This window comes from Ostrea edulis, chromosome 6 (genome assembly GCF_947568905.1).
Source record: "Ostrea edulis chromosome 6, xbOstEdul1.1, whole genome shotgun sequence".
Taxonomy (NCBI): domain Eukaryota; kingdom Metazoa; phylum Mollusca; class Bivalvia; order Ostreida; family Ostreidae; genus Ostrea; species Ostrea edulis.
In genome coordinates, this window is record NC_079169.1 from 55,374,699 (window position 1) to 55,400,161 (window position 25,463).

Sequence of the window (25,463 nt, forward strand, 5' to 3'; positions counted from 1 at the left end):
ATCTTTATCCGAAATGATTGATTGTATGGAGATTTACATCCCAGTGAGGACGTACTACAGTACTTCTATCAGAGCAGCAAAATCTCTACACATAAATCACAAAGACCAAATCTAGACCTATACCACAAATCTACACCTATACCACAAATCTACACCTATACCATAAATCTACACCTATACCACAAATCTACACCTATACCACACACTAAGGACAAGTCCAGCATATTGTACAAATCTAGACCTATTACACACACTAAGGACAAGTCCAGCATATTGTACAAATCTACACCTATACCTCACACTAAGGACAAGTCCAGCATATTGTAAATATCAAGACCTATACCACAATTAATCTAGACCTATACCACAGACTAAGGACAAGTCCAGCATATTGTATAAATCTAGACCTATAGCACACACTAAGGACAAGTCCAGCATATTGTACAAATCTACACCTATACCTCACACTAAGGACAAGTCCAGCATATTGTACAAATCTACACCTATACCACACACTAAGGACAAGTTCAGCATATTGTACAAATTTACACCTATACATGTACCACAAATCTACACCTATACCACAAATCTAGACCTATACCACACACTACGGACAAGTCCAGTATATTGTAAAAATCTACACCTATACCTCACACTAAGGACAAGTCCAGCATATTGTACATATCAAGACCTATACCACAATTAATCTAGACTTATACCACAGACTAAGGATAAGTCCAGCATATTGTACAAATCTACACCTATAGCACACACTAAGGACAAGTCCAGCGTATTGTACAAATCTACACCTATACCACAATTAATCTAGACCTATACCACAGACTGAGGACAAGTCCAGCATATTGTACAAATCTACACCTACACACACACTAAGGACAAGTCCAGCATATTGTACAAATCTACACCTATAGCACACACTAAGGACAAGTCCAGCGTATTGTACAAATCTACACCTATACCACAATTAATCTAGACCTATACCACAGACTGAGGACAAGTCCAGCATATTGTACAAATCTAGACCTACACACACACTACGGACAAGTCCAGCATATTGTACAAATCTACACCTATACCACAATTAATCTAGACATATTCCACAGACTAAGGACATGTCCAGCATATTGTACAAATCTAGACCTATACCACAGACTGAGGACAAGTCCAGCATATTGTACAAATCTACACCTATACCTCACACTAAGGACAAGTCCAGCATATTGTACAAATCTACACCTATAGCACACACTAAGGACAAGTACAGCATATTGTACAAATCTACACCTATACCACAATTAATCTAGACCTATACCACACACTAAGGACAAGTCCAGCATACTGTACAAATCTACACCTATAGCACACACTAAGGACAAGTCCAGCGTATTGTACAAATCTACACCTATACCACAATTAACCTAGACCTATACCACAGACTGAGGACAAGTCCAGCATATTGTACAAATCTAGACCTATACCTCACACTAAGGTCAAGTACAGCATATTTTACAAATCTACACCTATACCACAGACTGAGGACAAGTCCAGCATATTGTACAAATCTACACCTATACCACAGACTGAGGACAAGTCGTGGCCATGACAGTTCTTAATCATACCAACTTTACATAAAAATAGTACAGCGTACCTCATTTATATAATATGTTTACGGTGTGACCGTTGAGATGAGCGAAGACCCGATAACATCTTACAACACGACTTGAGGCAATTCATTTAACGCGGGAAATATAACGCGGTTGATTTAAACAGTACATTGTGACGTCAGCATTAGCTGCAACTATTTTTCTTTCAAATCAAGCAATTATCCACAACAAAACATACGAAAGTATGGGAGAGCTTGTCTGGAATTTAAAATCATTTGTGGTACTTTCCAAACTATTTATTTGTTTTATCTACGGAATTGTCAATGAAGTATTCCACAGTGACGGCGATATTTTTCCGGAAGCATTATGGGTAGTCCCCATCATTTTTCAGCTGATGAAGAGCAAATCACGTGACTCAATTTTGTAATCATTGGAGTGAGCTCGTCGCGTCGCTTCGCTCGCTATTAAGTCTCATCCAAAGGACACATGACTTTAACTTCTAATAAAACTAGTATGCATTTTAATCAGTATGTAATGCAAGAAAGACAACTCTGATTCTCAATTGAAATTTACCTGATGGCAAGTGTGTAGTTATTTTTCTTGAACAACATTTCTAATTTGGTCTGAGTATCTTTCTCCTGCAGCTGGTATATCTACAAAACAAACAACTGTAATCAACATCAAAGTACTCACAATAACAAGAAAAATACTGCCTTTGAATGAGACTTCCCCAACTGAGTCATATTTCATTCAGATTTTGATAATAACATATCATGTACCTTTCTATCCCCTCCTAGAATGTACACACTGCCCCACTCTGACAGGACGTCGAGGACATCAGGGAAGGGGGCGGAGTATGCGATGAATTTGTTCTGTATGTCATACACTGTCACAATGTTCATCTCCATTGTCTGGCCACCTCTGTGAATATTAACAAAATGTGAGCCTTTTTTCTACATACATTGAATATACATTTACAGGGACATAAATTCATGATGTGGGAACACTACTGCATTGATCATTTACAAAGAGAAATATTAATTCAACATAAAAGCTTACTTGACTGGTTACCTTCATACTTACTCTACCAAGATAGTACGCCATTATGTTTTATAGCTTTCATCTGAACAGACCAGACCAAAATCAGAGAGTTCCTGAACCAGTGAATTTTAATTTCTTCCAGGGTGTTTTATAACTTTCATCTAAACAGACCAGACCAAAATCAGAGAGTTCCTGAACCAGTGAATTTTAATTTCTTCCAGGGTGTTTTATAACTTTCATCTAAACAGACCAGACCAAAATCAGAGAGCTCCTGAACCAGTGAATTTTAATTTCTTCCAGGATGTTTTATAACTTACATCTGAACAGGTCTGGGTAGAGCTTTGTCTTCCTTCCCAACCACAATCAGATAGTTTCTAAACCAGTGCAGTCTTAATTTCTCCCCTTCAAAGGCCAGACACGGTCCCCTGCTGTCCGTCTGGTAGAAATACACAGCCTACAAAGGAATGGAGGCAAAGCCTATCAGTGCTTCTTACATCACATCGTACTTATTGAAAACATAACATTTTAAAAATGTATGTGAATTAATTCTGCTAACATGTACATACAAGCTGTGTTGATTATGAAGTGTTTTTCAGTAATGACAATGCGGTTCTATATTACTTATTTCCTGCATGGTACTATGTTTTACTCTGAGTCTCTCTGTGATTGTTTGACTTATATGTCCTACGATTGTTTGACTTATATGTCCTATGATTGTTTGACCTACATGTCCTATGATTGTTTGACTTATATGTCCTATGATTGTTTGACCTACATGTCCTATGATTATTTGACTTATATGTCCTATGATTGTTTGACTTATATGTCCTATGATTGTATCACTTGTATGTCCTACGATTGTTTGACGTATATGTCCTACGATTGTTTGACTTATATCTCCTACGATTGTTTGACCTATATGTCCTATGATTGTTTGACTTATATGTCCTACGATTGTTTGACTTATATGTCCTATGATTGTTTGACTTATATGTCCTACGATTGTTTGACTTATATGTCCTACGATTGTTTGACTTATATGTCCTACAATTGTTTGACGTATATGTCCTACGATTGTTTGACTTACGTCCGGCCTGGCTACTACCAGCTGATTGTCCTGACTGTGGTCACTCATCACGACACATCCCAGCTTTCCACCAAACTGCTCTATTGAGTTCTACAAAGTAAACAGATTAATACAAACTGGGGTTTATTCTTCTCCAGGAGATATGGTACAATGTTATTTCCCTTAAAATGCACAGAGGTGATAGAACAATGATATTCCTTAATTTATAACAACCTGATCAGGTGATAGAACAATGATTTTCCTTAATATATAACAACCTGATCAGGTGATAGAACAATGATGTTCCTTAATATATAACAACCTGATCAGGTGATAGAACAATGATGTTCCTTAATATATAACAACCTGATCAGGTGATAGAACAATGATTTTCCTTAATTTATAACAACCTGATCATTCTCATAAAAATCAGATGTGTTTGTGAAACAATGATGCTCTCGCATGACAACATAGTCAAAAACGGCCAAGGTTAAAGTTTTTCAAAAGTAGGTCAAACCCCAAGGTCAAAAAAGAAAAAAAGATTAAGTTATCACAATGAATAACGTGAAAGCCCTATCACCACCCATTTAAAAGTTTTGACCAACTGGTTATGTAGGATTATGAGGCATAAAAAAGAATTCTGTAACAGAGACACCACTGAGCACAGATCAGAAGATGACTTTTTGTAGTAGATGTACAGTAGATACCTTGACATCCTGCTTGCCTGAGATATTGATAGATGTAACACTGGCTTCTGTTACCACAAACAGGAAAATATTCTTCCCCTGGGTCTTAAACTCGATGGCTGTCACTGGTTTAGGACTCTCATGGAGGAGTCTGGACTTGTTGTGTCTGAAAAGGATTTACACCAGGTCCATTTTAGTCATTATTTCTTTCATGTTCCATCTCATCAAGCATATCATCAATAGTGAATTTAAAAACAAGCAGCTTTTACCAGAATACAAGAATAGCAACTAAGACACATAACAAGAGGCCCATGGGCCACATCACTCACCTGAGTCACCTTGGCCCATATCTAAAAGATTTTCCCTATATATTCGCATGTAAAACCTACCCCTGGGGGCCATGATTTTAACAAACTTGAATTTGCGCTATGTCAGGAAGTTTTCATGTTTTTGTAAACTTTTCTGGCACAGTGGTTCTTGAGAAGATTTTTAAATGAACCCATCGTATTTTTGCATTTTTATAATTATTTCCCCTTTGAAGGGGGCATGACCCTTCATTTGAACAAACTTGAAAGCCCTTTACCCAAGGATGTTTTTGGCCAAATTTGGTTGAAATTGGTCCAGTGGTTCTGGAGAAGAAGTTGAAAATGTGAAAAATTTACAGATGGACATATGACGAACAACAGGCAATCAGAAAATCTCACTTGAGCTTTCAGGTCAGGTGAGCTAAAGAGTTTTATCAACATCTTTGATATTTTATTATTTTCTGAGAATGGAGTTTATAGATACCTGTCTCTCGTGACATCTCCTTTAAACAGAACAACACTTCCATTCTCAAACCCGACAGCCATCCAATTCAAATTTTCATGCACAACTAAACAAGTGACCTATAACAAAATTAGAACAAAATCTCAAAACATAAACTCTTTAGTTTTCATGTCTTATCATCTGTATAGTTCTCTATGTACATTAACATCTGACTGCTGTGTGCTAAGTGATGAAATCTTACAGGTGTGGCCTTATTGTTAGGTATAGCCCTGCTTATTCTCGTACACAGTGGTCCCCCTTTTTCCATCTGTAACACAGAAAATCAGTACATCACACAATGATCATATGTGTAAACAGTGGCATTTCTTGCATGCATTTTTCTCTTGTCTGAATTACTTGAAATCATGCACATTACAATTTTGAGATTCAACTCTGTTGCTAAAAGACAAGATATCAAGTAATTTCCAATAATTTATTTTTTCATGAAAAATATTTTTATGACATCAATATACCGACAAAGCTGATAATTGCCATTTAACTAAATGTGAATGTTATGTCCTGGTGGTATATCATTATGATTATTCTGAATCGGATGGAAACACGATGTATGTATACCTTATCCAGATTCCAGACTTTAATCAGTGGGTTAATGCCTTGTTCATCTTCCTGATAAGATAAATAAATTTGTTCATTGTTCACAGTTGGCATGAAGAGAACTATTTTACGACCAGCATTTTAGACAAGTGGCCCTTGATAATTTACAAACACCACATCAAAATTCAAAATCAAACAATGTATCACACAATTGTTTTTCTACTGCAAATGTTGCTTAATTTCAAAATTGATGAAAATTGAAACTTTGCACACACACAAAAATTCCAATCATCATAAAGTTGGAAACAATGAATATCTATAAATATCATAGAATAAACATATTGTCAAAATCTGTCAGTAAAATTACATTTTTCTCTCTCACATTAAATCATTTATCATCAAAATCATAAAATTATGTAAATTGCATATGCATTTTTGTTAACTTCATTTTTGTCCACATTAATGAAGCTTTTCCTTCAATAAAAGCGGAACTGGAAACATCTATCCATTATGAAAACAAAAATGGGATCTAAAGCCAGAAGTTAAAATGCTGAAAACAAAAGTTGAATGGAATGAATGTCTAACAACTTATACAAATCTTTAGATATATAATACATGTATACTATAACTTTAACTATTATAATATTCTCTAACAATTGAATTTATCTTTGAACAACAGTACCGCAAACAGTACATAATACGCTCGTGAAAATGCTTCCATAGGGTGTTTTTCTTAAGCCCTAATTTGTAGAACTTTGCTTCAGGTAGTATCAGCCATCATCAGGCTGTGACATACCTTCTTTGCATAATATGATTTGATTTTGATTTTTGATGTTTTCCGCCACACTCAACAACTTTTCAGTTATATGGTGGCGCCCAGTTTTTGTTGGTGGAAGAGAGAACCCAGATACAATGCACCTGGGAAGAGACCACCGACCTTCTGAAAGTAAACTGGGAAACTTTCTCACTTACCGGCGCGAGCAGGATTCGAACCCGCGACGACAGAAGTGAGAGGCCGTGTGATTTTGAGCGCGATGCTCTAACCACTTGGCCACGGAGGTCCCTGCATAATATGAATATTTTCTTAAAAAGGATTAAGTTCAACAACCTGTAATTTTCTTAAAAATTGAAGAAAATCAAAATCCTTGCCACATGCACGTCTTCAATATCCATATAAATATTCTGTAAAATAAGAAGGTCCTCATTTGAAAACTGTAGAAGGAAAAATAAAAGACAAATCATGTACTCTCTATGCAATATTTCCTCAAAACTGACTAAGTTCAACAACCTGTAATTTTCTCAAAAATTGATGGAAATCAAAATCCTTGCCACATGCACATCTTCAATACCTAAATAAACACTCTGAAAAACAAGATGGTTTCCACTTGAAAACTGTGGAAGGAGTTCACTGAACAAATCATGTATTCTCTTTGCAATATTTTCTCAAAATGAACTGAATTCAACAACCTGTAAATTTGCCAAAAATTGAAGAAAATCAAAATCCTTGCCACATGCACATCTTCAATATCCATACAAACACTCTGTAAAACAAGATGGTCCTCACTTGAAAATTGTGGAAGGAGTTAGCCGGACAAATTATGTACCCTCCATATAACAATAATTTTCAAATAAAGGGGCAAAACTCCTGCAAGAGTGGTTGAAATGGATCAAAATTGCAACAAGATCTAGAGTGATCCACAAATAAGCTACATAGCAAGTTTCAGCTTGATATGTGATAGGGAAATGAAATTAGAAACAGAAAACCCCGTACAGACAAACATCTCTGTACCATAATAGGTCCCATCTAAAGATGGGCATATAAAAAAACTAATGAAATATATAGGTCCCTAATACTGTTATTTGGTTAAAGAAAACCTTTCTCCAAAGTCTGTTGGACTCATTTGAATTTTGATTTTCAAAAAGAATATTCTTACTATCTTTTTCAGTTTTACAAGCTGAGGTATTTATCTTATGAACACCGAGTTATCAATCTTTTCCAGAAATAAATCTATGCATTTCTTCCTTGCCTCACGTTCTTGAGACAGTTCACTACTATGAAATCTTACCCCTATGGAGACCAGAAGATTATGCTGCTTCATTTGGTACAGGTGGGACACTCGTATCTCATAGGCCTTGAACATATTCAGGCTGAGCTGTTTGTTGATTAGGTACATATAGCCCTCATGGTCTCCCACAATCAGCTGTCCCCGCCCACTCACACAGGCCGAGATATTAACATCCTGTAATTACCAACATCAACGCATTGATTATCAACAATTTATAGATGATGTTAAAACTGATAAAAATGTTTAAAACGTTTGAAAATGAACAGTACATGTATCAAATTACAAATACACAGCACATCTATCTGAATGAAAATTTTAAATTAATTCATTTGAACATGGAACTGATAGAGTTAAAGTTATTTTCACAGAATTGTAATTCATGTAAATTATCTCTAAATCCTATATTTTCTTAGACGTTAGCAATTGGAAGTGACATTTCAAAAATTTCTTCATTGAAATAATATTCAAACAACCCAAGAACCACTGCAATTGGAAAAAAAGGAATAACATTGTCAATTTAAGCAAATCGACTTTTATATTAGGCTTATAGTTCTTTCCCCTTTCCTAAGATACGATGATCATGCAATCAAACTAGACATAGCACATCATAATGTGCATCAGAATAAACAGTATTAAAAAAGCAATGAAAATGTAAAATTGAGAATAAAAATAAGGGTCGGAATGCCAAGTGACAGATTGCACAGGTGTTGGATTAAACAGTTCAGTGTATTTATTTTCCATGAATTCTGAATCAATTTAGTGACTGTCTAAACATACTGACACCAATATTTAAACCTAAGCAATGATCAAGTATATGGTCTATGCACAAACACAATGATTCTACTCTCAGAAATATATAAAAACTTTTTTGCATACAGTTGCTGTATGATAAATATGAATAGTCTTAATAGTGTTCATAGATTTCTTAGAATGCTTTGTATCTATAAACAAGAGGTAATGTGAGCATTGCTCACTAAGAATACCCCCCCCCCCCCCCCCCACTTACCCCAATCTCCCAAAGGGTGTTGTTAATAGGTATAAATTGCCTCTTTCCTGGGTGTAAAAATATGGTATGCCTTTGTAGAAGAAAATGGAAGATATATTCCGAACACAAATCCATCGCATAAACCTATAATTTTGACCTTGAGATCAAAGGTCAAGGTCATAAAAAGGTCATGAATGTACAAGACACATAGTGTCATGGTGATACACCCATGTCTTATGGTATGACTATGTCAAAACCCTATAATCAATTTTGACCTTGAGGTCAAATTTCAAGGTCATATAGAGGTCATGAAGGTACCCAACACATTGTCTCATGGTGATACACTCATGTGTCAAATATGGTATGCCTATGTCAAAGAACAAAGAAGTCATGGCCCTGACACGAATCCATTGTAAAAACCTTTAATTTTGACCTTGAGGTCACGGTCATATGGAGGTCATGAAGGTACATAACACATCGTCTCATGGTGATACACTCATGTGTCAAATATGGTATGCCTATGTCAAAGAACAAAGAAGTTATGGCCCGGACACGAATCCATTGTAAAAAACCTTTAATTTTGACCTCGAAGTCAAGGGTCAAGGTCATATAGATATCATGAAGGTACTCGACACATCGTCTCATGGTGATCCACCTGTGTGCCAAATATGGTATGCCTAAGTCAAAGAACAAAGAAGTTATGGCCCGGACACAAATCTGCACAGACAGACAGACGGACAGAGTGATTCGGGGGGTATAATTATGGATTTATATTTTCATCAGTCGACAGACAGTGTGGAATAAATGCACTGGTGGTACTTGTATTGTAAACAGTTATATAGTTTACAGGCCTTTGTGAAGAGGGTGGGACACATTTATGATAATAGCCTTTTTAATGATATTTATTCCAGTGCCCCTGCATTGCATGAAGACCTCTCTGCAAATCACATACCTTTAACTTGTCATACACCTGGTCCGTATCAATGTCTTTCAGAACCTCCTTGTCAAAAAAGTTGAATCTTCTCCACTATACCAAAACACAAAAGATGTTATTCATGCAGAATTCTAGTATCCATATTTTCAAATTCACTATATATTCACACATGCCACATGACATGATGAGATAATAAAAGCCCACTTTTAAAGTTTTCTAGTCAGGACATGATAATCTTTTAAATTTCTATCATTCATCAAAGAAAGCTTGACTGTAGTCTTAGCATTGACTGCTTTTGTTTACAAGGGATTTGATGCCTTTTGATCTTCTTTTCTCAAAGTCTTCTGATTAGATTAATCATTGTCATCAAATCTTTCAAAGTAAGTAAAAGTTCATAGCTACTCATTATTCACAATTAAGTGTAAAATGAACAACTTTGCCTTGCTGAAAAGTAATTGATAAAAAAAAAATTCCAAACATTGGCGTGAGCGTCCATCATTCCTTTTGCAAGATTTCAAAAATGTAAATTTCTGTCAGTGTTGGATCAGGGCAGAAACAATTATCTGTAGTTTTTCATACTGGAGTTTTATTTATGGCTGATCAGATGAAATGACAATACAAACAATTTTGAATATTCTGGGCAAAGTCAGACATAACTTCATTCTTCAAATGATCTCCATTTTCCAACCTAGACTATCAATGATGGAAGCAACATTGGTAGTGTGTGCTTCATCATTTACAGCACACATGCAGTTCCCTGCTGTAACATTCCTAACAGGTTCACAGCAACTGTCGTGTATATTCTAACTGGGTATTACAGGACATGGCTTCGAGTTGCAAGTTGATAATTTTGAAATTACGAGTTACACAGCCTACACTTATGTTTTGAGTTCTAAAGCCTGTACAGGTATACCCTTGCCTATAATGCATTTATTATTTTAAATTAACATTTCATTGAATCAAGGTGGCGAAATTTTCATTTTAATAGAGGGCGAAGCCCTCTCACGGCCCGAAGGGCCGTGAGAGCGGAGCTCTCCCTATAGGTAACACATATATACATGTTTAAAAGGAAAATATAGGAAAATAATGAAAAATTAAACCATACCTATGGAACTTGAAAAGTTTGGTACCAATGGCGTCGATTCGAATATTAGCGCGTGGACATGTATTCCTCCATTTTGAATCTCGTCTACCCTAGTTCACGTCGTTCTGAGATGTTACACATAAAATCCGTAAAAGCATGTAAATCTTATTTTCTTAATCATATATAATCACTCCACGATTAACGCCATGTTTTTTGTTGTGGTTCAAACGCTTTGTTTGTAAATTTGCTAAATAACGACGCTGAATATGACGTCACAATGTACTGTTTACATCAATTGCGTTATATTTCCCGCGTTCAATATACAGGTGGATCAAATGTCCAAAAATTAGGATGCTTTGATACAGCTCCGTCCGCGTGCTAACTTCGGGTTGTTTTTGTCCTGTTTTGGATATAGATACTAATGTCAAAACTTTTTTGCTTCGCCCTCAAACACGGTCACGCCGTAAAACATATTAGTCGGTTATATGTGTTAAAATTTGATATCAAATAATTCTTTTCCAAAATAATTCTCAAATGTGACAAATTCTGACTGAGTTTACCATTTCTATTTTACTTTTTTAGAACAAATGTGCACTCAGAAGTTCAACATGGACAGTTTGATGAGTTGTGACTGCATATTGTTTTAATTCAATGTATAAAAATGTTCAAAGTTTATAAATTGATCAGGCCTGACTAAACTTTTCTCCGTATGCACTGAAAAACTCTGAGAAGTGAAACACCTACTTGCAGGAAGGCCATCTTTCTAGATTGTCACGTGATTCGGCACTGTTTACATTTAGTTTCGTAAATTAGGAGGAAAAACATGTTGGCTACGTGAAAAGTCTCGTGATTTTGACCTTGATATATGTTCGTTAATTTTAGATAATTTTTATAAGAATTTAAGGATGAAATTGTAAAGAATTGATTAAATGCGAAAATAAAAATTCTAGCTTTGATGTTGTTGCCTCTCAACCGACGCCGCGTCCATACATGTAAAATTTCTCCCTCGCAATGTTCAAAACATCATCAACATTTGGAAAACAGACAGGTTTGAAGTCATCGCCAAAATACTTGGGAGGTTTGTAAGCTTGTTGTTATCCGGAAAAGGAATCATTCATCCCGTGTATGTTTGCAATCATTGCATTACAACAACACTTGACAGTTCTGCACTTTTGACTTTACGTTAGATCTAACATAGTTTTGTGTGTGACTGTCAGCAGCCAAAAATAATTTACGGTGGAGCAGTTAGGTAGGGTCTATAAATCATCCAGTGCATCAAAACACAAAATTTTTCTTAAGTATAAAACAGAAAAAGTGCTGTACTGTTTGGCATAAAGCTTATTTCTGACACACTTGCATGCTTGATTATTGTTGGAGTGTTTTGTGTCTGTGACGGCCAGTGTATAGTAGACATGACTGAGGCAGGAAGAATAAGTGAACCAATGGGCTCCCAGGGCCCAGATGTAATTGAGTGGAGCAGGTCACTCCGAAGTCCCTCACCTCGACAAAATTTGAGATCTCGTAGTCCTTCTCCATCCCGGCTAACCATGAGCACTCGCTCCCTTACTACAAAGAAAGGTAAATGTGTAACAACCAGCTGGCATGCTTGATAGAGCTTCTGTTCTGCTTTTTGCTGAAGTATTTCATTTTCAGTCTTGACTGAATTAATATTTGCTTTTGGGAAGGATAAGGAGACAGCATTTCTCTCTTAATTCCTTCATTGTGTTTCTAAAGTATTGCAAGAGGATCAGTTATAATTCTGTAATATGTGCTAATTGTGTGAAATAGTTTGCTCATAATTATTGTAATTTTTCAGAGGATGGAATTGAAAGTAAACTTTTTACTAGTTCAGTAAACAGATTAAACCGTGCACTCTCGTGACTCACACTTCTGACTTGCTGCATGAATCTGCACAAATTTCTGAAGAATTTCAGGACAATATTGCAAATAACATTGACTAGCTGCTTGTGGTTTTGAAATATTTTAAAATGCTTATTACTGTATGCACTGTCCTGAAACAAGTGGGGGAATTCACAATGCATCAACAATTTTAATTCATGTAGTCATAGCCACAGTATTCTAAAGGTCCTGCAGCATATTTTGGGTTGATAAATTTATATTAAAAGATGACAAATTATAATATGCAAATTATACTAAGCAGTACGTGTGGTACATTTTCACCAGGATCAAACTAAAGTCTACTATACCTCAAACATTCTAGTCAGTATATAAATCATGTTCACTTGTCTTTATTGTTTCATGTGAAAGTGTATGCTGAATTTTATTTTACACACAAATTAAGAATCTTCATTATCTTTCGTCAGATAATTTCACTTTTTAATTTATTTATTTTTTCAATTTCCAATTTATTTATTGACATGACCATGTTGGCATACAGTCGAAATAACAAAACAAATGACAGATAACAAAAAGAAAAGAAGAGAAAAGGGAAACAAAAATTAAAACACAATGACTATAGCATGTAAGACATTGAAATTGGATAGGAAGAATCAGAATACCATATCTTTACAGAAAATCATGCATATAATCGCCACCACATGGTAGTTTTTATATCTAGCTTTATATTGTCCAATGCACGGTGAAATAGTGTTTGGGATTTATCGTTTATGGAAAAAAGAAGTTAGATTGATAGAAATCTTTTTCTTAGGAGTGCATCGTCATAATGGCTGACTTCCTTGTAAAACATGGATGAAAAAAATTAATATCAGCAGTATTTGTCTATAATTCCTTTTTGATTTATCTCCCTAGCCTAGCCTAGTAACTCAGTAGGTTAGCAAACCGACTGCTGAGCTGTAGGTCGCGAGTTTCAGTCAAGCAGGGGTTTTAAATTTTTTTAAGATTATTTTTTACTAAAACTGTATTTTTTGACAAAATAAAGTAAAATCAAAATTTTTCAATTTCAAAATATTGTACATCTCCTCCTCTTTTCATTTACATAAAATTCTCTGGTGTAGCATTCCTCCTTCAAATAATGTCCAAAACTCATGACATTCATGTTATTTGAAAATATTTTATTTTTATTAAATCCAAATATAGTTACATTTTTTCTTTGTTAGGATGGCAAATATAGTTATTCTGAATTTTAAATGGGAAAATTCTTAAAAGATTGTCTCTTTTGGTAGTGCATATGAAGTGTTTATCATATTCATTAGAATATTGTGTATTTGTGTATATATTTTCAAAGATTTTGGATGTTCTTGATTTGTTTTCATATCTCTAAATTGTGTGATATAAGATAGGTGTTTGATGCATTATAAAATCTCACTAACATTGTATGTTCACTGTTTGCCTATCACTTTAAGGAGGTTCTCTACATCGTCATAATGGCTGATTTCCTTTTTGGATGAAAAAATTCATATCAGCAATATTTGCCTATTCCTTTTCGATTTAAATACCTAGCTGAGTAGCTCAGTAGGTTAGCATACCGAATGCTGAACTGTAGGTGGCAGGTTCAAGTCCAGCAGGAGTTTTGAATTTTTTTTAAGATTACTTTCTGCTAAACCTGCATTTTTTGACAAAATAAAGTAAATTTGAAAGATTTCAATTTCAAATTATTGTTGTACATAAATATCCTTCACATTTCGTCTGCATCAAATGTCTAGATGGTGTAGCATTCCTCCTTAGCAACAGATTACCCATTTTGAATGCTTTATCCATTAAACAAATTAACACTGACTTTCATGTAGAAGTGTTGAAACAGTCTGCAGAAACAGGTATCCACTGTACTGTTTCCTTTGTGAAATAATTAGTTTACTGCCATGATAACTGTATTAATTTATTCAATTTTATGCGTAACTGTTATACATAGATTTAAACTGTGGGTTTTTTTTTTTCCGGTTTTTATTTATTTATTTTTTCTTTATGAAAATCAAACAATTTAGAATTACGAAGATGGCAAGTGTCAAAATTTCCTACATGATGCATATACATTATTCATGTATTTTGTTCACTAAGAACTTGTTTAATTAATCACCATTTCTCGTGGGATTCATTTATTTGTACTTCATTGTTTTTCAGGTGGTTATTTGACTGAGGTCCAGCAATCTCTTCCGACCATGTCCAGCAAAAAAGCCCAAAAGACCAGCAGCAACCTGAGAAAAAGTACTGGAACTCTGGCTGCCAGTCTAGGGGGATCAGGGTTAGTACATGTCTAGGGGGATCAGGGTTAGTACATGTCTGGTGGATCAGGGTTAGTACATATCTAGGGGGATCAGGGTTAGTACATATCTAGGGGGATCAGGGTTAGTACATGTCAAGTAGGATCAGGGTTATACAAGTCTAGGGGGATCAGGGTTAGTACATATCTAGGGGGATCAGGGTTAGTACGTGTCTAGGGGGATCAGGGTTAGTACATGTCTAGGGGGATCAGGGTTAGTACATGTCTAGGGGGATCAGGGTTAGTACGTGTCTAGGGGGATCAGGGTTAGTACATGTCTAGGGGGATCAGGGTTAGTACGTGTCTAGGGGGATCAGAGTTAGTACATGTCTGGTGGATCAGGGTTAGTACATATCTAGGGGGATCAGGGTTAGTACATGTCAAGTAGGATCAGGATTATACAAGTCTAGGGGGATCAGGGTTAGTACATATCTAGGGGGATCATAGTTTAGGAACTGGGCTAATTTCATAATGCAATCTATAAGAAGTGTATCTACACCTGATTATCATTTATGGAGAAAAATAATCGATCACCGAAATCAGTAGCTTTTCTCGTCAACAATCGATGTTTTCTGATTATCGGTACAACACTAGTAAAATGTAAATAGCATGATTTATATATATGTTGAAATATTACAGGTTGTCAATTATGATCCCAATCAATATTGTAAAATTTGATTTCCTGTAGTATTATGAAAAATTGTGTGATATTATAGGACTAAAAAGAGAATTTTTTTTTTCCAGAAACTTCAAGACACAGAAAAATTCAACAATGGAAAATATAGAGGGAGAATACATCAAAAACCTACAGCAGCAGATTTACTTTTTAGAACTGGAGTCCAACTATTTATATCCTGTCACACACTTTGATTATAACAGATCTATTTTTATCTGTATGTTGTAAGTTTCTTTGATATGATATATCCTATCTCTCTGTGGTACATATTAAGGGTTTTAAAATACATTTAGAAATAGACAGGTATATTCTTAATACCAGAATGATACTGTTTGATATAAGACACAAGCACAGTGGTGATCACCTCTTTCCTTAACCTGTTGTACAAGAGAGCAAGTGAAAAAAGCCACAGAAATGCATCCTAAAATGACCTCAGAGGCCGAGAGAATGCTAGCCAGGCTCAGGGTGAGTAAACTGTTTATGTATACAAATCAGTCCTTATTTTCTGAACTTACATATTTATAACACATTGAAATTCATGGTATATTTATTGATATCATTGATATATGGGTGTTACTGTAAGGATGTATGAGTGTATGGATATATAGGTGTATTGATATATGGTTGTATTGATATATATATGGGTGTATTGATATATGGATATATGGGTGTATTGATATATGGATATATGGGTGTATTGATATATGGATGTACATATATATGGGTGTATGGATATATATAGGTGTATTGATATATGGATATATGGGTGTATTGATATATGGATGTACGTATATATGGGTGTATGGATATATATAGGTGTATTGATATATGGATGTAGCGATATACAGTAGATGTATGGGTGTATTGATATATGGATGTAGCGATATACAGTAGATGTATGGGCGTATTGATATATGGATGAGTGTAATTACTTCTCTTGCAGCAAATGCAGTTGGAGATTGATGACCTACAGTTAGAGATTAAAAGGAGAGAAACCGACATCACTTTACTGAAAACAGAGAAGGAGAAAATCATTGAGAGACTTTCAGATGAGGAAGGTACAGTACATGTATAGTGCAATACAGATAGAACAGATCATCGATGTACTTATAATGTTATCACATGTACAGTACAACACAGATAGAACAGATGTATTCATAATGCTATCACATATACAATACAGCACAGAACAGACATATTTATAATGCTATCACATGTACAATACAACACAGATAGAACAGATGTATTTATAATGTTGTCACATGTACAGTACAACACAGATAGAACAGACATATTTATAATGCTATCACATGTACAATACAACACAGAACAGATGTACTTATAATGTTATCACATTGTTATCACATGTACAATACAACACAGATAGAACAGACATATTTATAATGTTATCACATGTACAATACAACACAGATAGAACAGACATATTTATAATGTTATCACATGTACAATACAACACAGATAGAACAGATGTACTTATAATGTTATCACATGTACAGTACAACACAGATAGAACAGATGTATTCATAATGCTATCACATATACAATACAACACAGATAAAACAGACATATTTATAATGCTATCACATGTACAATACAACACAGATAGAACAGATGTACTTATAATGTTATCACATATACAATACAACACAGAACAGATGTATTTATAATGTTATCACATGTACAGTACAACACAGATAGAACAGATATATTTATAATGTTATCACATGTACAATACAACACAGAACAGATGTACTTATAATGTTGTCACATATACAGTACAACACAGATAAAACAGACGTATTTATAATGTTATCACATGTACAGTACAACACAGATAGAACAGATGTATTTATAATGTTATCACATGCACAGCACAACACAGATAGAACAGATGTATTTATAATGTTATCACATATACAGTACAACACAGATAGAACAGATGTATTTATAATGTTATCACATGTACAGTACAACACAGATAGAACAGATGTATTTATAATGTTATCACATGTACAGTACAACACAGGTAGAACAGATGTATTTATAATGTTATCACATATACAGTACAACACAGATAGAACAGATGTATTTATAATGTTATCACATATACAGTACAACACAGATAGAACAGTTGTATTTATGATGTTATCACATGTACAGTACAACACAGATAGAACAGATCATTGATATATTTATTTAAACAATAAGATGCTTTCTTTGTTGTTTCATCGGGTCATGAAGGTAGCAAGCATTGCAGAAAAAATGCAAAACCACTATGCGGGTTGTACAACTTTTTTCTGCAATGATTACTATCTTCATCATCCAATGAAACAACAGAGAAAGACATTTTATTCATTATATTTTTATGTATTTTTAGCTCACCTGAGCTAAAAGCTCCAGTGAACTTTTCTGATCGCCTGTTGTCCATCTGTCTGTAAATTTTTTACATTTTCGACTTCTTCTCCAGAACCACTGGGCCAATTAAAACCAAAGTTGACCAAAAGCACCCTTGGGTGAAGGGCTTTTAAGTTTGTTCAGATGAAGGGCCATGCCCCCTTCAAAGGGGAGTTAATCACAAAAATAGGGTGGGGTCATTTAAAAATCTTCTCAAGAACCACTGGGCCAGAAGAGCTGAAATTTACATGAAAGCTTCCTGACATAGTGCAAATTCAAGTTTATTAAAATCATGGCCCCCAGGGGTAAGGTGGGGCCACAATAGGGGATCAAAGTTTTACATACAAATATATAGGGAAAATCTTCTCAAGAAAAAAAATCTTTAGGTATGAACCAAGATGACTCAGGTGAGCGATGTGGCCCATGGGCCTCTTGTTTAAAATATAAACTAGAATTTAGTTCTAAATATATGGTTGACCCATTTGTTACGATAAATGGAACAGCCAATTTGACCTTGATGATGCTCCATATTTGGTAATGATCATGCAGACAGGCGGTACTAGAAAACCGGATCAAACTTGTTTGCAATAAACGTATTCATTTAAACAATAAAAATGCTTTTTTTTTTGTTTCATCAGGTGATGAAGGTAGCTAACATTGTAAAAAAAATTCATAACTCACGTAAGCAGGTTATTTAAATTTTTTCTGCAATGATTGCTACCTTCATCACCATATGAAACAGCAAAGAGAAATATTTCATTGTTTATATTTTTATGCATTGTTGTAAAATATAAAGTAGATTTAAGTGCTAAAAGATCATATGGTTGACCTATTCGTTACGTTAAACGGAACAGCCAATGCACACGTTGACCTTGATGACGTTCCATATTTGGTAATGATTACATAGACAGGTGGTACTAAAAAATCGAATCAAACTAGAAACTAGTTTGCAACGTACATTCATTATCGCAGATGAAAGCAATGTCAATTTCAATAGAAATATAAGAGAAAAGATTCAGTGAATGTAAATATATAATGGTATCACATGTACAGTACAAGGCAGATAGAACAGATCATCGATGTATTTATAACGTTATCACATGCAACTTGTTATTCAATTGTCTGCTCACCATTATGTTTTATCTAGAAAATATACTGTAAAAATGGTTTTTACGAACATGCTTATTATCAATTACTATAGTGAATTTGATAATATACAGTAAAACACAACTTTTAACAGGTATCTTTTTCTTTCTTTTTTTTTTTGTTGGTTCCCCCACCCCCCAGTGATGGATAAAGTATATAAAGATAATTGTACATGTGTATACTGTAATTTTTTCTTTTATATTCTTCATAGGGTTAAATATTTGTGGTTTGAGAAAAATAAACATATTCACTGGGGCTCGATTTTGTTGTTGAAGAGCTGTTTATTGTAATTTAGTTTATCGTGTGGAGGACCTGTCCATACCACGAAAACCATGAATTAAATCGTCTTAAAAATTTAGGAATTATCAAAATTGAATTATGCAAATATTCTAAATTGGCTCTTCCTGGCGCTGTTATTTATTTTATGATAGAAGTTACAACTGAAAGCATGACATGGATGTTATTACATGTGTTATTGTCTTTCCTCTTCTGTTTGCAGACGATATACATGTATAAGTATATATGAGTATAATGACGTGGTGGGAGGGTATTTTTAATTAAATGAAAAAGATTTTCAATCTTGTTTATATCAATCTGTTTAGCATCTAGAACTCGGGACAAGAGGATGTTGATGGACGAAATCATACAACTGAAGAAGGATAAAGACGTCATGGAGCGAGAAATCTCCAAACGAGACACTCAACTGATGGACGCTAAATCTGAACTGGACAAGAGTTCCACTGCAATGAAAAATGCTGACCTGAAAATGGAAACTTTGAAAGCTCAAGTATGTAAGATTTGTCACATTCTTGTTTTGTTTGAAACAAAATGAAAATTAAGGTTCTGAGATATTTTCATGTTGTTTTTTTTAATTATTATTTATTTTGGTAGCTTGAACAACGAATCGAAGCCCACAACTATTCTCAGATAACTTTGGATGAGAAGCGCTCAGAGTTGATGAGTATGGAGACTCAACTAAGAGAAGTGGAGGACAAGTATTATAACCAGACATTGCAGCTACAAGACAAGGTCGCCAGTGATCTCAAGGTAATGTGTAGAGGTGAAGGTCACCGAATATTACAGGGTAAAGATCGTTGTTGATTTCGAGTTTGTGTCTAGAGAAGAAAATCATATAAGAATGGATATTACAGGGTAGAGATCACACGTAATCTCAAGAGTAATTTATAGAGGTCAAGGTCACATAATATTACAGGATAATTCTCTGCTGGCAAGATATTCGTGACCTCAAGGTCAAATCTCACTAAATACATTATTACAAGGTCAAATCTCACTAAATACATTATTACAATGTTATTTTCTGCAGTTCTCCATATTGATTCAAAGATAATAGGTCACTAGTGGTCTTTCATTATGTTAAAATTCTGACCAGTATAAACAGTCATCACAAGGTGTTGCCTCATCAAGGTCACTGGTCTACAGAACACAAAAATCACTATCACAAGTCATCAGAATGAAATGTCTAACTGTCTGACATGTCACTGCTAGTGTATCTGTATAATGCATAAAATGGAAAGTGTACTTGTTATCAGGAAAGAGATTATTGTAATGAAAAAAAGATTATTGCTAAAGGTTGTACATTTTTGTTAAAGTTAAAGGCCGGGAGTAACCTAGAAAATTTTACACCCCTACAGCAATTAAGCATATATGGCAAGAGGGCAGGGCTTAGCAGTGTTATCAGAATAAGCAGCAGTCTGATGCTTGACTCTACACGTGCTCTGTAGCAGACGATATTTTGAACAGGGAGACTGGCATGATTTATCAAAATAAACTAAAGTTTTCCCGCATTTTTCTACCACTCTGCTCGATCTGTGAGGCACTGAAAGGCTATGTTTTTACTTTAACAAAACTTCACCCTAGGAACTACAAAATGAATTCATCATTATTTTATCCATGTCTTTTAAAACATGTAGTTTTTTTTTTTTAATAATATACACAAATATTGGTATATATGATATACTAATACTTATGATTTTCCTCTTGGTACCTTTCAATTATGAGAAGAATTTGGGGGGAAATTGTAGCTGTGCAATGGAGGACATGTGCATTGAAGGGTTATTAAGAAACATTTTGTCCATTATGATATTTGGAGACCTACTATCTGTGATTGTCTCTTTTGACATTGTATTGTTCACATGTAAGAGTCCAGATTGAGAGTAATTTTAGAGTGATGGTTGATCAATTGGACATTTGTCATCATTGGTGAGAGATATTTAATGGGAGTTACACAACTGGCCTTGGAGATTGTTGCTTAATCAGACAAACATCATGCTTGACATTATTCGAGAAAAGGTACCAGCAATCCTGCAAAACTCTGAAACAGTGATCAGACTGAACTGTCCTAATGAGTTATTTTCATAAAGTTAACCAGTTTTTTTAATGGAATGTGATTATATATAATTAAAAAATAAAATTTGGATTTACCAATGATATATGAGTAAGTACTTTTTTTCCACGTTATACAGTGATTTGATTACATGTTGCCTTTGGTGCAATCCCTCTTATCTAGAACTAAACAAGCATGCTCCTGCAATATGTGAGTCAACATCTGGTGTAAACAATAACAAAAGATAATCACACCCACAAACTGCCAATCTCTAGTTTGAAATACAAATTTAGCCCTGCTTCAGATTTTTGAGGCCAAAATTAAAACTTCATGAGAATTTATATCTAAAATAGATATGGCCAATATATGCACAGTTATGAGGGGAACAAGCATACCTATTTTAAAAATTCAGTACAACAGCTTAATTTTTATTTTTGCAAAATAAGTGCTGCAATCTGAATGTGACCAGAAAATTCATATATTCCACCATTTTCACCGATTGGCTGCTTTTATACCCAATTGCCGGCCTTTAAAAGAGTGTGTATTACTTGAAATATCAAAACATTAAATTCTGGTGACTTGATGGCTCGAACTCTGATCTCTTGAAAGCTCTTCGAGTTATTGAGAGTCAACTTTACAGGTGAATTATAAGTTTTAATCAGGAATTAATTTTCATCAATTTCATGGAATGGATATACTCATGAATTTAAATCTCCATGAAGAAGAAAATCTTAACTACAATTAAAACATTTTACCCCATAAGAATAAAATGATTGTGCTGTAAGCTGTAAAATCAAAATATGTATTTTGGCAAAATGTGTGAAATAAATCTCAGAATATTTTACATGAGCAGGAAGAGATACAACAATTGAGACAAAAGTTAAAAGAGACTGAGATGTCAGCTGACCAAGACCGCTTCCTGAAAGTAAAACTGACAGAAGACAGCACCAATCTTGCCCGTGAAAATGCAGCTTTGAACCAGCAGATGATTGACTTAAAGAAACAATTAGACAGGGTGGGTTAGAAATATCATCAAGAATAATGAAAAGAAATGAATAGGAAGTTAACATATTATCACATAGCTGTAATTATTCACCCTAATAATCATAGGAGAAAGCTTACAGAGAAGCTACAGAATCTCGTCAGAACCAGAGCATCGCTGAATACGTACAGATTAAGGATCGTGAGAAAGAGGGGCGGTTTGAGTTGCAGCACACACAGGAACTACTGAAAAAGGAGCAGGAGAAGTCTAGGAATTTCATGGAAAAGGTACACATTACAGGAGTTACTTCTCTTTGTCAGGCCTGTCAACATAGTCATTAAGGAGGAATACTACATCATCATAATGGCTGACTTCCTTTTGAAACATGAATGAAAATATAAATATCGACAATAGTTGTATTTTCCTTTTAAATCTGATTGTCTATCAGGGTAGCTCAGTCGGTTAATGTATCAACTGCTGATCTATAGGGTCAGCATGGGTTTCAAAATTTTCCCTTTAATAATATCTTTTTTTTTGTTTTTGTTTTTGTTTTTTTTTTTTCTTTCTTTTTTTTTTTTCTTTTTTTTTTTTTTTTTCTTTTTCTTTTTTTTTTTTTTGTTTTGCATTTTTGCATTTTTTGACTAAATGAAGTAAATTTGAAAAAATTGATATTATACATATCCTCCACTTTTCATCCATATCAAATTTCTCTGGTGTGTTAATTCCTCCTTAATATGATGTGCATGTAACTCTTATTCTGATATAGATGACAAAGAATGAGTCTATTTCCATGACTCATGAGTTGGAGCTGAACACCTGCAGGAGCCGGGTGGCTGAGCTGGAGAATCTACACAGCAGTGTCGATAAGGAGAACCTGCAGCTACGCAAAGATAAAGTGCTTCTGGTGGACCATGTGTCCGAACTGCAGAGGAAGGTAAGGCAAATTCTGTTTAATTCATGGCATTGAGAAAGTAAAGAAAATTTCATAAAGTCCAAATGTTTCCCCATCATTGATTAAATTTTTAATATCAACTATTTCCTTTGTTAATGTGAATGTTTCCCCACCACTGATTACACATGATGTCGAAATCTTCTTTTGAAGCTGGAACGAAAGGACCAGGAGATTGTGTTGCTGAGGTCTCAGATCCAGACAATGGAAGGCAAGGTTAAGGACTTGGATCACCTAAAAACGCTCGAGTCCACTGTCCAGAGCCAGAAGTGGGAGGAGTTTGAAAAGCTGGCCGAGAACATGAGGACACTATCCCACTCCATGGCACACACCTCAGGGTCAAGGGTCATGCAGTACTGAGGTCATTAGGTGACAGGGTCTTGGTTATAATTACACAAGTATGAAGTCGAATGTTTAACAGGAGAGAATTGATATATACAACAAGTGTAAAAGTTTTGTTATGAAATCTTTAATCAATTTGATAAACAAGTAAGAAGCATTGAGTAAAAATGAAGGACTCCTGTGTTTACTTTTTATGATGTGGTAGGTAGAGATAGTATGTTTTGCCTGATCGATGAAGCATGAAGACATAAAATGTAGCTAAATGACCATAGGGAGATGATAGTGTTTACAAGGTTTTGTGGAGGTTAGAAATATGAAAGGTGACAAAGAAAACTAATTTGTTAGACTAGGACCAGGTAGTACAGTTAATTAGGGCTTGTTTAAAACATACTAGGTAGGACTAGTGAGAAGTTGAGATCTGGTAGTACTCATTTCATAATTCCCACAATGTACCATTTCATATAACATATGATTACAGTTTATCAATTAGAATGCTTGAATTTTCATCTGTCTTATTGCACATTTGGTGCAGTCATAAGAAATTCTCTTAATGATTAATTTTACTTCTCTATATATGTTTCTAGCCGGCATATATTTCAGCCGCATTCAGAACAAGAGTTTCCTCATATTGGTGCCAATCTTTGTCTGTTGTACAATTGTATCTCATTGTTTGTTAGATATTTCTCAGGACTGCACATCACAACATGTTAACACTGGGGAAAGCCAGCCTACACTTTGTAATCTATCTTATGAAGCTTCGACATCCCTGGCTTGTGACATTAATGCACATTACTGTGAGAGGGGGTATATAATGGTGAGCGTTAGGTGATTGTACATTTTGTTAGGTAATAAATGAATGATTTATTCAGATTGAAATTTGTTTTAATGTTCAGTTGTGTACTATTTGTATGAAATTGTAACATGACATTTTAAGTTATATTCTGACATTCTTTGCATTGCCAACATTAAAAATGAAAGTACTTTTCAGTTACTGTGGAATCATAATTATTCGTGAGGGCTCAATGTTCGTGAATTTCATGGATACCTTTTACCCATGAATTTACGTCCTCATGAACCAGTGATTCTTTGCAATATCTGCTATAGTAATATGATTTATATTTTCAAAATGACGTCAAGCCTTGAAATTCCATCCCCACGAAATAGTGAATATTCAGCTACCCACGAACATTGGCCCCCTCGAACTTTAATGACTCCACAGTATTCATTTTGTTAGTGTAAAACTAATGTCAGAGATTTTTTTTTTTAACTTGTTTTTAGAATATTATTTTAAAATTGCTGGAATTTAAACTGTAGACTGTATCAGTTGAGAATCAAGGCATTTTTTATTAGTTTCATTAATCAAATCAATGTATTATTAATTCAGTTGTTTATTTCTGTGATAATCTTATTATTCTGGGAGTGATGAATCCGTCCATATTTTTCTATATATAACAATATATTTATTGTCATGAGATTTATTTTAGGAGATAGTTGAAATAATAAAGGCAGTGAAATGTTCCATCATGTTTTGTTTATTTTCATTGTGGAAAACAGTCCATGCTGGTAAGCTCCATTTGCTGGGC

At 34.6% G+C, this 25,463-nt stretch overlaps 2 protein-coding genes across 5 annotated transcripts in view; one reads left to right on the forward strand and one right to left on the reverse strand.

Annotated features, from left to right (window-relative positions):
* The window catches only part of LOC125646293 (vacuolar protein sorting-associated protein 11 homolog), a 39,145-nt gene extending 27,500 nt beyond the window's left edge, over positions 1-11,645 (reverse strand). Inside the window, exons 1-11 of the mRNA XM_048872524.2 lie at positions 11,594-11,645; positions 9,784-9,858; positions 7,847-8,020; positions 5,802-5,852; positions 5,428-5,493; positions 5,208-5,305; positions 4,440-4,584; positions 3,754-3,843; positions 2,984-3,120; positions 2,405-2,546; positions 2,199-2,278 (exon numbers count right to left, since the gene is read on the reverse strand). Coding sequence (XP_048728481.2) covers positions 2,199-2,278; positions 2,405-2,546; positions 2,984-3,120; positions 3,754-3,843; positions 4,440-4,584; positions 5,208-5,305; positions 5,428-5,493; positions 5,802-5,852; positions 7,847-8,020; positions 9,784-9,858; positions 11,594-11,608 — 1,073 coding nt within the window. The 5' untranslated portion in view covers positions 11,609-11,645. The remainder of the gene's footprint in view (positions 1-2,198; positions 2,279-2,404; positions 2,547-2,983; positions 3,121-3,753; positions 3,844-4,439; positions 4,585-5,207; positions 5,306-5,427; positions 5,494-5,801; positions 5,853-7,846; positions 8,021-9,783; positions 9,859-11,593) is intronic.
* A 145-nt stretch (positions 11,646-11,790) lies between these two features.
* Positions 11,791-25,399, forward strand: LOC125647491 (ELKS/Rab6-interacting/CAST family member 1-like). 4 transcript variants are annotated; one of them, XM_056140100.1, is made up of 12 exons: positions 11,791-11,927; positions 14,888-15,008; positions 15,771-15,875; positions 16,089-16,167; positions 16,646-16,760; positions 19,866-20,050; positions 20,155-20,310; positions 22,461-22,622; positions 22,718-22,876; positions 23,356-23,523; positions 23,692-23,899; positions 24,558-25,399. In XM_056140100.1, exons 1-11 carry the CDS (start codon positions 11,861-11,863, stop codon positions 23,896-23,898), a joined length of 1,524 nt encoding a protein of 507 aa, XP_055996075.1. In that variant the 5' UTR covers positions 11,791-11,860; the 3' UTR covers position 23,899; positions 24,558-25,399. The 4 variants fall into 4 exon arrangements, with proteins under 4 accessions (XP_055996075.1, XP_055996073.1, XP_055996072.1 ...); XM_056140097.1 differs by having other exon boundaries at positions 11,799-12,427; positions 23,692-23,907; XM_056140098.1 differs by having other exon boundaries at positions 23,692-25,399.
* Positions 25,400-25,463: the final 64 nt, after the last annotated feature.